At 37.7% G+C, this 13223-nt stretch overlaps 2 protein-coding genes across 2 annotated transcripts; one reads left to right on the forward strand and one right to left on the reverse strand.

Annotated features, from left to right (window-relative positions):
- Positions 1–1414: 1414 nt before the first annotated feature.
- On the forward strand, positions 1415–7157 carry LOC111803222 (auxin response factor 6-like). Its single transcript, XM_023687534.1, has 14 exons — positions 1415–2304; positions 2424–2536; positions 3286–3384; positions 3463–3519; positions 3606–3761; positions 3857–3941; positions 4018–4108; positions 4225–4389; positions 4465–4587; positions 4668–4743; positions 4821–4968; positions 5049–6175; positions 6285–6475; positions 6631–7157. Exons 1-14 carry the CDS (start codon positions 2262–2264, stop codon positions 6830–6832), a joined length of 2676 nt encoding a protein of 891 aa, XP_023543302.1. The 5' UTR covers positions 1415–2261; the 3' UTR covers positions 6833–7157.
- Positions 7158–7909: 752 nt separating this feature from the next.
- On the reverse strand, positions 7910–11144 carry LOC111803226. The gene is made up of 6 exons (XM_023687544.1): positions 10599–11144; positions 10029–10206; positions 9201–9842; positions 8669–9110; positions 8484–8565; positions 7910–8362 (listed from the first exon to the last, which is right to left on the reverse strand). Exons 1-6 carry the CDS (start codon positions 10626–10628, stop codon positions 8159–8161), a joined length of 1578 nt encoding a protein of 525 aa, XP_023543312.1. The 5' UTR covers positions 10629–11144; the 3' UTR covers positions 7910–8158.
- Positions 11145–13223: the final 2079 nt, after the last annotated feature.

Genomic DNA, 13223 nt, shown 5'->3' on the forward strand with positions numbered 1-13223 from the left:
AAAGAGGAACAAAACATTCTTATAATGGTGTGGAAACTTTCCCCAATTTTAAAACAGTGAGACTAACAACGTTATGTAACGGATCAAAACAGATAAGATCTACTAGTAGTAAACTTAAGCTGTTACATAGAATATATTTACCATGTGATATTTACCGCTTAACATCGTCTCTTTTCGGACATTTATTCAAAAGCACCATTAATATTGTATTCGAAAATCGAAAAAAAAAAAAACTATAATATTAAGAAGGAAGAAATTATTAAATAGAAGCTTTTTGCAGCCGAAAATTGAAAAAGAAAAAAGTGCCATAATAACGATTTAGACTCCGTTTGATTTATATATATATTATATTACAAATTAAGCTTGATAACACTATTTTTTTTTTTTTTGTCTTTATTATCTAATTTTTAAATATCTATTCAATAATCCATTCAAATTTTAAAACTAAAAAATAAATAGTTAGCTTAAAATAAAAATATTTGTAACGATTTATAAACATGTTTTAAGGTAGGATAAACACATATTCATTAAGCATGTTCAATGTCTTAATCATTACATATTCACAGTTAAATAGATCTTCTATAGAGTAAAGAATTCTTTCGATAAAGAAGTAAAGAATTATTTCGATAAAGAATATGCTTACTATAAGATATCGGATAAATATTCTGTTAAAATATTTAAATTCAATTGTTCGTCTAATATTTAAAATCCAAATATATATATATATATATATTTTGCATTTGAATTCGAAAGTTTTCCCTGACCTTTCATGAATAGGAGGAAGAAGAAAGCGGAGAAGAAACTTTTTTTTTTCATTTTTATTTTTCAATTTTAGTTCAATAATATTTATAAAAAGTGAAATGTTTAAAATTGAATTTTAAATAAAATTTTCATTAAAAAAATTAAAATAAAAGTTTAAATATTTTATTATTGAAATGAAGTTTGCATAAGTGATGTTTTATTTGAAGCGAATGTCGAATTTATAGACAATGTTCTTAAAATACTAATTATGGTTAGTTTGAATAATCTAAATATCCAAATTTAGTATTTTTATTTTTAAAAGTTTTAAAATTAGTCTTTTAATAGAAAAGTAATAAAAATAATTTTTATTCAATAAAAGAAGGAAATTAAATTCATAAAGAGAAAGCTAATAAAAATAATTTTTAAGCAAAAGTTAACAATAAATCAATAAAAGAGTCCACTTTTAAGATTTATTACAATTATAAAATTAAATTTAGATATTTAAAAACATTTGACGATTATTTTAATTAAAATTATAAATTTAATTTTGAATTTAAAATTTTAATTGATTTTCGAATTTATAAAAAATTGTAAAAAAAGAATAGGAATTAATTGTGAAGTGTAAATAATAACGAAGAAGATGAAAAAGGAAGCTTCATTTGAGAGCTGTTCTATAACATAACACAATCAAAGACTTCTCTCTCTCTCATAGCGCGTAATCAATTTGAGCTTCTTCTCTCTCTCTCTCTAGAGTGTGTCCTCACCTTTTCCTTAATCCCTGCTACAGACATCAGACAAGACTGTGGGAAAAATAAGACTGGTTTTCGTTGATTCATTGTGTTTTACAGAGTACCCAACAGGAGAAAACAGAGAACTGGAAACAGAGGACTTCGAGCTCCACCACTGCTACTCACCCGTCTGCTGTAATTCCAGCAGCAGCTTTCCATTCAAGCCGTTTGTTTCTTCATTGTATAACACTTCATTCAATTGAATCTGTGTACGGAAGGAAGGAACCCCATCATTTTCTTTTACCTGAAATCATTGTGTTTGCTTCCCGTGATGCGAATGGCCGCCAAGCTCTAGCTTCTTCTACTGGGTTTCTACTGTGCTGAGATCTGTCTCTCAATTTTCTTTTACTTTCGGGTTTTGGCGTTTTCGAAGCTGAGATCTGATCATTTCCCTTTACCGTTTTTGGGTTTTCTTTGATTAACTCTGTTCTTGTTCGGTTGTTGAAGGAATTCTTCCCCCTTTTGCTTATAACTGGATTTATTGGGGTCTGGGTATTGGGTTTTGTTTGTTGAACTTTGAGGTTGGTGTGGCATGAAGTCGGTGATTGAAGAGTTGTGTATGTGGGGGGTTTGGGTTGAGAGAATTAGATGCGGGTGAGGTTGAAATTGATCGTGTTCTTTAGCGAAACCGGGTTCGGCTGAGATTTTGGGCGGTGGGGGGTGGGGTGCAGTCGTTGTTGCGTTCTTCAAATTTGTGGGTCAATTTCTTTTTGTTTGTTGGATCTTACTGAAATGAGGCTTTCAAGTGCTGGTTTTAGTCCTCAGCCTCCGGAAGGTATCAGTTTCTTCGGCCCTCTCTCTCTCTCTCTGTTTTTCCATGAACTGAGATGCCCATGCTCCTTATGTGTTTGATGAAATGCTAGGACTTATTAGAACTTGCATCAAAATTTTCAGGGGAGAGGAGAGTTCTTAACTCGGAGCTTTGGCATGCCTGTGCGGGCCCCCTTGTTTCTCTACCTGCTGTTGGAAGCCGGGTTGTCTATTTTCCACAGGGTCATAGCGAGCAGGTGAGCTGTAAGCCCATTGAGTATTAATTCTTTTGCAAAATTGAAATCAGAAACTATAGCCCTCTTCTGATGTTGAACTTGTTTGCTTATTGTTTTTCATAACGATTTCATGTTTGTGAGTTCCAAACTTCCCACTAAACTTTTGGTTATTGTTCTTCACTTACCAAGAAGATGTTCTTGAAATATTCAGTCTGTTTAAGCTGGTTATCCTTGTACTTGGAGGTTGCCTGTACTTGTTCGTGTTTTCTTGTAACTGCCCAAGTTCACCACTTTGACCCATAACGTGTCGCCGTCGGCCTCACAATTTTAAAAAGCTGTCTATTAGGGAGAGGTTTACACACCCTTATCAGGAATGTTTTGTTCCCCTCTCCAACCGACGTGGGATCTCACAATCCACCCCCTTGAGGGCCCAGCGTCCTCGCTCTGATACCATTTGTAACAGCCCAAGCCCATTACTACCAAATATTATCCATTTTGGCCCGTTGCGTGTCGCCATGAGCCTCACGTTTTAAAACGCGCCTTCTAGGAAGAGTTTTCCACACCTTTATAAGGAATGTTTTGTTTCGCTCTCCAACCAACGTGAGATCTGATTTCGTTTCTCTTGCAATCCCTTTTGGTTGTATCTTATTGCCTGATCTCTACCTGGCCTGCCCAGTTTGCTTCACATTGGGTTTTTTTCAAGTTCATTTGAATGCAATGGAGAAGTTAGATGTTATAAAGCTGACATAATATTCATCAAAATTGCGTAGGTTGCCATATCAACCAACAGAGAAGTAGATGCCCATATACCCAGTTATCCAAGCTTGCCGCCACAACTTATCTGTCAGCTTCACAATGTCACAATGCATGTAAGGCTTGTCATTTGACTTCCAGCACGAGTTTTTACGACCTCAAAACGTTCTAATCGAACGCCTTGATGATTGCAGGCAGATGTCGAGACAGATGAAGTGTATGCCCAAATGACCTTGCAACCACTCAGTGCTGTATGTTACTTTCACTTGTTTTGATTAGTGTACTTATAAATCTCATAAGAACTTCTTTTCCTGAAGAGTTTTAACATTTTCAATAGCAAGAACAAAAGGAGCCTTATCTTCCAGCTGAGTTGGGCGCCCCCAGCAAACAACCAACCAATTATTTTTGCAAAACATTGACAGCAAGTGACACGAGTACACATGGAGGATTTTCTGTTCCTCGTAGAGCTGCCGAGAAAGTGTTCCCACCATTGGTAATTCAATGAATGCCTATGAAACATGGCCACAAGTATTCATTGATGTAGTTTCAAAATGTTGTAACAGAGAGATATCATGTTTGGTTTTCTAGGACTTTTCTCAGCAGCCACCTGCTCAGGAGTTGATCGCCAGGGATCTGCACGAGAATGAATGGAAATTTAGGCATATTTTTCGGGGTGAGTTTGTGACTCCTCCACTCTTTCACCTCACCTTTCAAGCAGCTTATATGGTCTAATTATATGTTCCATGCAGGCCAGCCCAAAAGGCATCTTCTTACGACTGGATGGAGTGTGTTCGTAAGTGCTAAGAGGCTCGTTGCTGGCGATTCGGTTATCTTCATTTGGTTCGTTTTTATGCTCTTCCTTGTATGCAGAGCACATGGGCTGGCTGTTCATTCATTTAGACTCCACATTTATTCGTTCAAACTTATATCATATTTGCAATGCTGGGACGTTTCAGGAATGAGAAGAATCAGTTACTATTGGGGATCCGTCGAGCTAATCGACCACAAACGGTGATGCCCTCGTCGGTTTTATCTAGTGACAGCATGCACTTGGGGCTTCTTGCTGCTGCAGCCCATGCAGCTGCTACAAATAGTCGGTTCACGATATTTTATAATCCAAGGTTTGAGTTTTGAACAATTCTCGAGCCTTGTTTGTTTTGTTTACGACTTGAAGTTACATTTTCTTTTTCATTCAGAGCTTGCCCATCAGAGTTCATCATACCTCTGGCTAAGTATGTCAAAGCTGTGTACCATACCCGTGTCTCCGTTGGTATGCGTTTTAGAATGCTATTTGAAACAGAAGAATCAAGCGTTCGTCGGTAGGTTTCCAAACACTTATAGCTACTTGTGATTTGAGTTAACTGATCATGAATGTCTAAGAGTTGTGTATGCTATCCAGTTACATGGGCACTATTACTGGCATCAGCGATTTAGATTCGACCCGGTGGCCGAATTCACACTGGCGGTCAGTCAAGGTTGGTTTACGTTACCATTTTAAGACGAACTCGGAGTTCAATTGTTGAAGGAATTACTTAACTTTCGTGCTGTGTAGGTTGGATGGGATGAATCTACGGCTGGGGAGAGACAGCCAAGGGTGTCGTTATGGGAGATCGAACCACTTACGACGTTCCCACTGTATCCTTCTCCATTTTCCCTCAGGCTTAAGCGACCGTGGCCAACTGGATTTCCTTCTTTCCATGGTATAATACATATATAGTTCATGCTTTCATTTCCTGCCCTCTTATTGGTTTGAAGTATTACTATTGAATTCCTGTCTCAGGTCTAAAAGAGGATGAACTGGGATTGAATTCTCAACTAATGTGGCTAAGGGGGGATGGTCTAGATCGTGGGATTCAAGCTATGAACTTCCCTGGCATTGGAGTTGCACCATGGATGCAGCCGAGGCTTGATGCTTCTATGGTGGGTATGCAGCCAGAGATATATCAAGCAATGGCTGCTGCTGCACTACAGGAGATGAGAACTGTAGATCCTGCTAAGGTCCAGGCTGCTTCGCTTCTTCAATTTCAACAAACCCAAACTCTTCCGAACAGGCCTGCTACTTTCATGTCGCCTCAGATATTGCAGCAGCCTCAACCGACGTTTATTCAGGGCGACGATAACCAACGTCTCTCTCGTTCTCAGGCTCAAACCCTGCCTACTGTTCTTCAGCAGGAGATAAAGCATCAAACATTCAACAATCAGCAGCAGCAGCAACAGCAAGTGTTTGATCACCAACAAATCCCAAGTACCATCACTACAATGTCTCAGTTCAGTTCTGCATCCCAATCCCAAGCTCAATCCCTGCAAACGACTCCTCCGTTATGTCGTCAGCAGAGTTTTTCCGATTCAAATCCCAACCATGTGACGAGTCCTATCATTTCACCCTTGCACAGCCTGTTAGGGTCGTTTCCGCAAGACGAATCATCTCAGTTGCTCAATCTTCCTCGAACCAATCCCATGGTACATTCATCTACATGGCCATCAAAGCGAGCTGCAGTCGATCCTCTCCTCTCTTCTGTAAATTCTCAGTTTGTTCTTCCCCAAGGGGAAAATATGGGGACAACTCAGACGAACATCTCTCAGAATGCTATTTCGTTACCGCCTTTTCCTGGTCGAGAGTGTTCGTTAGATCAAGGGAACGCCGATCCGCAGAGTAATCTTCTTTTTGGTGTCAATATAGAGCCTTCAAGTCTTCTAATGCAGAGTGGCATGCCAAATCTTAGGGGAATTTGCAGTGACAGTGACTCAACAGCTATACCTTTTTCATCCAACTATGTGAATACTGCTGCTTCCAACTTCTCTGCCAATCCGACCGGGACGCCTTCCAATTGCATTGAGGATTCGGGTTTCTTGCAGTCTCCAGAGAACACAGGCCAAGTAAACCCATCAACCAGAACCTTTGTAAAGGTTGCTCTCTTTACCAAACTTGTTTACATTCATTTTGCTCTTCTTTTTTTGGTTACTTTGTGCTCCCAAGTTCCTTCTCTTGTTGATTGTATTATTGAATTTGTAATAGGTTTACAAGTCAGGGTCCTTGGGTAGATCACTGGATATTTCCAAATTCAGTAGCTACCATCAATTACGCAGTGAGCTCGCTCACATGTTCGGCCTTGAAGGCGAGTTGGAGGACCCTGTGAGATCAGGCTGGCAGCTTGTATTTGTCGACCGGGAAAATGACGTTCTTCTTCTTGGGGACGATCCCTGGCCGTGAGTTTCTTACCTTTTGAGTATATATCTTCAATGCAGAATGACACCCTTTTAAGACTTTCCATGCCCCATTTCTTCATTGATATGGTAGCTTTCATTTTTTTTCAAAACTGTGTCCTTTCTTGACGAGTATGGTATCGTCTTTTCTTCAACAGCGAGTTCGTCAACAGCGTGTGGTGTATCAAAATACTTTCACCACAGGAAGTGCAGGAGATGGGCAAACAAGGCCTAGAGCTGTTGAAATCGGTCCCAATTCAGAGGCTCTCGAATGGCAGCTGTGATAACTATGCCAACAGACAGGAGTCGTCCAGAAACTTGAGTACCGGGATAACTTCTGTCGGGTCGCTCGAGTACTAAGGCATTTAACCGGTCAACATGCCTTCTCTGTACTATTAGCTTTCTAAGTTACTGTTTATGAGCCAGAAACTGTAATTATAATCAAGTGATTCCCTCTCTCCCATGTGTTTTCTCATACATATAGGTATCGAGACAGCTCTGTCTGACTGGAGATAGCTTTTGCTATTTGCTATATATTGCAGCTTATAAACCAAGTTCTATCAGAAAGGCTAAAACCTTGTCATGTTTGAATTAGTCCTTTACCGAGGCTTTAACTATGTCCATTTGTATTTGAAGAGCTTAAAGACTTCGAAGAAAATCATAAAAGTTCATGTGAAACCTCTCTGTACATGCTTTGTCAGCTGAGCTTTTAATGCTTTGTCTAAGCAGTTTCAGGATAATTTGATGCATTCCACTTTAGTTTGTCAAGTATTGCCGTCAATCTCACGATTTTAACACCCTTATAAGGAATATTTCTTCCTCGTTGGCACACCACCCATTTGTAATAGTCAAAGTCTACAGCTAGCATATAGTCCATTTTGACACCTTACATATCGCCGTTAGCTTCACGTTTTAAAACACGTCTATTAGGAAGTAGTTTTCACACCCTTATAAACAATGTTTCGTTTTCCTCTCTAACGGATATGAGATCTCAGAATCAGGCATTAAATTGCTTCACACAACCCTTTGTTAGCATTAAATTGATTATTCATAGATTTAGAAATAAGAAAATAGGAGAGAAGAAAGGTTTGTCGTAGTTGGGTTATTCATGGATTGAGTAAATTGTGGAAAAAAAATGGTAGAAAAAGAAGAAAAGATGCTAAAAAGTTTGTGCATAGTACGAAGATACCAATTTGGAGGGATGAGAAAAGAGACAAGATAGGACACCATCACCCACACTGACACAACACATAACTCCAACCCACCCACCAAACAACACTCTTTCCACGACATTGATCGGAGAGAGACGACTGCGAGAAATGAGTACCAACGAAGATGTTGGGCCTTAAGGGGAGTAGATTGTCCTACATTAATCGGAGAGAGGAACAAGACCAACGAGGACGCAGGCCCGAAAGGGAGGGTAGAATAAAGTGAATCTAAGTCCAAAATGTTGGGAACTTCTCATTCATCATATAACTCTTGATCAATGAAAACCAAGCCAAATCCACAAGGGTAAACAATCAAGCATTCTCGCTGTATTAGGTGCAAGAAGGGGAGACATTTTTCATCAAGAAAATGAAGTTACACTTCTCTGTTTATTCGATATGAACACTCTGAGGTAAGGCTTTAAAAACTCTCTTCTGGGAGCTAAGGCTGCAAAATTCTTTTCATGGGGTTTTGGTTTGATCACAGCCAACCACAACAAATGTAAGGGGAGGACGGCATTCGACCCGTCTGCCGAATATGTTCAGCCTGTGCTGCTGCCCTTTCTGCCTCTCGCCTCTTTCGACACTCGGCCGCTGCCCGTTTTTCTTCCGACTTTTGCCTTGTCATTGCAATCTTCTTCATCATCTTCACTTCAGCTTGAGCTCTGATTTGCTCAACCTGAGCCTGATATGTGCCAAACGTTAGCTCAGTGCTAATATGGTTGCCATGTTCTTTACCCCTTCACTAACTCAGATAATTTCCATTCATTAAGTTCGATCTAAATCTATAAAAGAAATCTAATTACCTCGACTCTCCGCATTTCGGCCTCGAGCTTCGTTTTCTGCTGGCTTTCCCATGCTTGGATTTGGATTTCTTCGCGTTTATATCTGAGCAATGTACGATTAACTTATCAAATTGAACGAATTACTCGTCATTCGATATCCTGGATCTTAGAGTAATGAAGAATTTGAGTTATAGGGGGATATAAACCTTGCCATATGCTTAGACTTTTCAACTTCCTCCCACGCAGCTGCACGTTTTTCGAACTCCGCTTGCTTGAGTGCCTCCCTATCAGCATTTTCAGCGTTCTGTCGTTTCTTTTCGGGCGCATCCTTACTAGCCCAGGCAGCAATGTTCGTCTTGCCAAGCTGCATCCCAAGGGCTAAAATCTCTCTTCTTGTCTTGAGCTTCATTTCATCTTCTGATAGTTCCCTTTTGCCGTTTTCTGTTGATTGTTGCAGCTCGGTCGCAGATTGCTCAATAGGAGTTGGAGCTGGTTCATCTCTCCGAGGTGTGGAGGGAATTGAAGAAGTTGGGCTGCGAAGCGGAGACGCCCCAACAGGAGTAGCCGTTCTCGAAGGCTCTTGGCTAGGAACTGGGGTCATTTCTGTTCCCATATCTCTCATTGAAACTGCTCTTACTGCAGGGATGCCTGAACAATCGAACATTTGAAGTATTACAAAAAATCCAAACCTGCAACATTAGCAAGAGAAACTAACTAATCTAGCGTTCGGCTTTATACCTGTCGAATCTTCTTTACTAGCTTTCGAAGATGGCTCGTGTTCCACTTCATTTAAGTCCTTAATTTGCGAACATGAATCAACCAACATGATATCTGCACAGGAATAAGCCCCAGCAGGCACAAAAGAGAACTTCTCAGGCCCCATCTGCATACCCGATTGACAGAACTCAACATGCTTCGCATCCATAGCTCTACCAATCGACGATCGAAGCTCAGAGTTTGCAGATTCGGGAGCAACCCTCACCATATTCGTTGCCATCATTCTATATCCATGGTTTTGTGGAACATTCTTCTTAGGATAATTGACAGTCTGCCCATTGTTTTGACGGTTCATTATCCATTTCTCCGCATCGTTCCACTTCGATGGCATTGGCCTCAAGTGGGACCTCGAAATCGAACTATGTACAGACCTCTCCCCCTTATGAAACTCAAAACTAGATGAACTTGCATTACTATCATAATCCAGATTTTCATCTTCTATTGGTTTCGAAGGATGAACTGTGCTTGAATTCGAACATTGGTTCATTCGATTTCGAACCGATTCACTATTTTCCTTCGAGGGAAACTCTTTTAGCAGACCTGAAGACCGATCACTTGGTTTAGGGTCTGAAACTGACTGATTCAAAACCTTTTCAGATGTCACTGCATGACATACGATGTCTTAACATCAGTAAAAACATAGACACAACACATATCTTTCACACAAACGACACTAAAACAAGTTCATGTTTCATTTTCAGACATAATTTAAGGATAAGTGACAACAACTTAAGCTATAATTTGCAGAAAAAGGAACAGAAATGAGATGGAAAGGGGAAGAACACAAACCTTCGTCTTCAAAGTCACCACTTTCAGCAGACAATAACAAACTATTTCTAGCAAACTCAATGTCTTCAAGCTTAGAAGGAGAAGTTCTTGAAGAGTTGCAGTTTGATCCATCTTTCTTTTTATGGTGATGAGGTCCCATGAGCTTCATTCTAAGTTTACTAGGAGAAATTAAACCTGTCTGAAATACAGAAACACACCCACATCACTCTTCCAGCTACTGAAAAAGAAAGAGCTCAAAACATTCTATTATGTCTTAAATAGTTGGAACTGACCCATCACTCACAATCAAAATTGATATCAACTCCAAACAAACATAAAGGAATGAGTAGACTCAGTACCACACTCTACAAACCCAGATCAATAAACAACAGTTCTTATTCCTATACATATTCAGAAACAAACATAATAAGAAACAGGGCAAAACTTCAGCACAATTGAAACCCACAAGAACAAGAACAAGAACAAGACCAAGAACAAGAACAATCCAACTTAATAACCAAATGAAATCCGGAAACGAGTTAAAATGGATTTGGGTATTCACAATTTTTTAGCAAGAACATAAACACCCACCTGAACTTTGTGAATCCTCTCGTACTCCATTAGAGCTCTTGTTCTCTCTCTCTGTCTCTAGAGATGGAACTCTGAAGAATGGCTGAGGAGACAGAGAGAGAGAGAGAGAGAGAGAGAGAGGAAGAAATAAAGAGGATGGCCGGTGGAAGGAGAAAGGGAAGAAGAAAGGAGACCCAGGAGTCAACTTCGGAGTATATGAAAAACCGACAGAAGGGTGGGGGCAGTTTTTCTTTTCCTCAAGCTCATGAACAAATCCGACTCGGCTACACTACGCTACAACAATATACTGAAGAACCCATCTCCGATTTCTCCCATGGCAGTCGCCGGACCCACCAAAATGCGGTGGCGGGATCAGAATGAGACACCGGATCCAGAAGCTGAGCGAATGGCGGGCGATCAATTGGGCATTGAGAAGCGAGGAAATAGAGGAAATGGAAATGGGTGAAGACAAAGCGAGAAGAGGGATTTTGAAATTAGTAGGAGGGGATTTGAGAAGAAGACAAAAAGTGGGGAATTTACGGGAAATCATTAAAAGAAAAGAGGAAGAACGAGGAAGAACGAGGAAGAACGCATTGAAACAGTGAAAAATTATGGAAATTTCAATTTTCCTCTGTATAGAACCTGTTGAGAAGTAATGGGTCATTCATTCACCATCCGTCAATCACATATCAANAAAAAAAAAAAAAAAAAAAAAAAAAAAAAACATTTTTGGTTCTTCCCATAAATCTTCACTGTAATGTCGGTTTATTAAATCAATCCAAATCTAAAAATTTAATTTTGAAAGAGCTTCTTCACATAAATTTTTTAAAAATTATAATAATTTGGGGTTTCGATTGTCCGTACAGCGATGTGGGAGAGACTCATAATGGGTACACTTTGGGATCGGAATTTAGCAACATTTCCGTATCTTCTCAGCTTATAATTTTTTTATGGGTTTTAATTAAATGATTAGTTATAAACATAATATTAATTATTATTATTAATAAATTGAATATGGAGCAAAAATTTTAAAATTTATAAACATATAATACTTAATTATGCTCGTTTTGACTATAGATTATTTATACGAGAATGAATTATAATTATTTGTTTAAATTTGATAAAATTAGAGATTAGAAAAATATAATAAATGAAAATAATTAACTTATTATTTATTAATATGACATACATATTTATAATGTTTTTTTTTTTAGTTCAACGAAAGACTTATTTGAGCTGAAAAAAAAAACACCAAAAACTCTATTTTAAATATAATATTATAAATAGAAAACGGCGAGAGAGAGCGCTAATCTCGGCACCATCAGCGCTCCTAATTAAACAATCTCCGAGTTAGGATAAAACGAGGGGGAAAGGAATTTGAATTGAGCGGCGAGGAAATGGCGATTTTTTGGAAGTGGAGAAAGTTTGGGTAAAGGGAAGGATTGTGAAGTCAGCAGTCAAAGATACTTTGTTTTTTAATTAATTAATTAATTTATTTATTTATATAGAAGGGAAAAAGCACATTCACCCATGCTCATCAAACCCTTTCCCTTTTTTCCGATAAATATATATATTTTTTAATTTTAAAAAAAGAATAATAATGGGAAAGAATTGACAATGTCAGAAAAAAATAGTTTTTTTGAAAAATAAAAAGAAAAATAGGGCGTGGGGTTCAGAATTTTATAATTTGAGTTATTACTTACCATTCCTACTTTAGACTCTATGCTCTTATTTTGTTCTTTTTTTCTTTTTGAGACAAATTATTATTATTGTTCATTATGGTTCTATTTAAAAGTTGTTTCAAAATTATTCAATCAAATAATAATTGATGGAATTTGTTTTAAAGTATGTTATTATTGAGGAGTTTAATAAATTTTATATTCAAAATATCCGAGAAGGAAAATAATTCTTTTCAAGCAATAAAATAAAATACTACTTTTTTAATTCATCTAAAATGTAATATCTAATATTACATTTCGCTCCCGTTTTTTTTTTTTTTTTTTTTGACAAAACAAAATCGAAATAAATGATCTAAAGAAAGATATTCACTCACTTGATAGAATATATTGTGAATGAACGTTGTCCGTGCAACTTATATTTCTAAAGGGTCAATGTCATCTTTTACACCCAAAAAAAAAAAAAAACTTTTTTGTTTTTTAAGAATTAATGAGTTGTTTCAACATCTCCATAAGAATCTAAGTCAAAAATTTTGGCTGACGGAGATGTTTAATGTCTAAAACATTAAATAAAATTTTCATACATGAAAGAAGACAACAGAATCCATTCCTTTTTTTTCTTTTTTTTTTTCTATGAAACATTAACAAACAAAAACAACAAGTGAATTATTCTCACTTCTTATACATACCCTTTTAATATATCATTATATAATAAAATAAAAGAAAAGAAAGGAGGCAAGTTGAAAGATACGAGTCACGGGCAAATTATACTCAAATTAGTCATTTTCAAATTAGGGTTTTTGAAAAATAATGTTATTTTTATTGGAAATGTTGCATTAATTATTGGTTGCTTCTCAAATAGGGCTTTAGGCTAACATTTTAGGATATTACATTTAGGGACACCAACCCAAATTAGTTTTCCAAATATTGGAAGAATCAAAATTCCTTTCTAGGAGTTTTAAAACTTAAA

This window comes from Cucurbita pepo, chromosome LG10 (assembly GCF_002806865.2).
Source record: "Cucurbita pepo subsp. pepo cultivar mu-cu-16 chromosome LG10, ASM280686v2, whole genome shotgun sequence".
Classification (NCBI taxonomy): Eukaryota; Viridiplantae; Streptophyta; class Magnoliopsida; order Cucurbitales; family Cucurbitaceae; genus Cucurbita; species Cucurbita pepo.

Bases quoted from the DNA above. Each gene is read 5' to 3' on its own strand.
- LOC111803222 (XM_023687534.1), top strand. From the start codon at position 2,262: ATGAGGCTTTCAAGTGCTGGTTTTAGTCCTCAGCCTCCGGAAG. The intron at 3,385-3,462 runs GTAAGGCTTGTC...TGATGATTGCAG, and splicing joins TTCACAATGTCACAATGCAT to GCAGATGTCGAGACAGATGA. The intron at 4,588-4,667 runs GTAGGTTTCCAA...TATGCTATCCAG, and splicing joins GAAGAATCAAGCGTTCGTCG to TTACATGGGCACTATTACTG.
- LOC111803226 (XM_023687544.1), bottom strand. From the start codon at position 10,628: ATGGAGTACGAGAGGATTCACAAAGTTCAG. The intron at 10,207-10,598 runs GTGGGTGTTTAT...TCTGTATTTCAG, and splicing joins AGAGGATTCACAAAGTTCAG to ACAGGTTTAATTTCTCCTAG. The intron at 9,111-9,200 runs GTATAAAGCCGA...TCGATTGTTCAG, and splicing joins TAGTAAAGAAGATTCGACAG to GCATCCCTGCAGTAAGAGCA.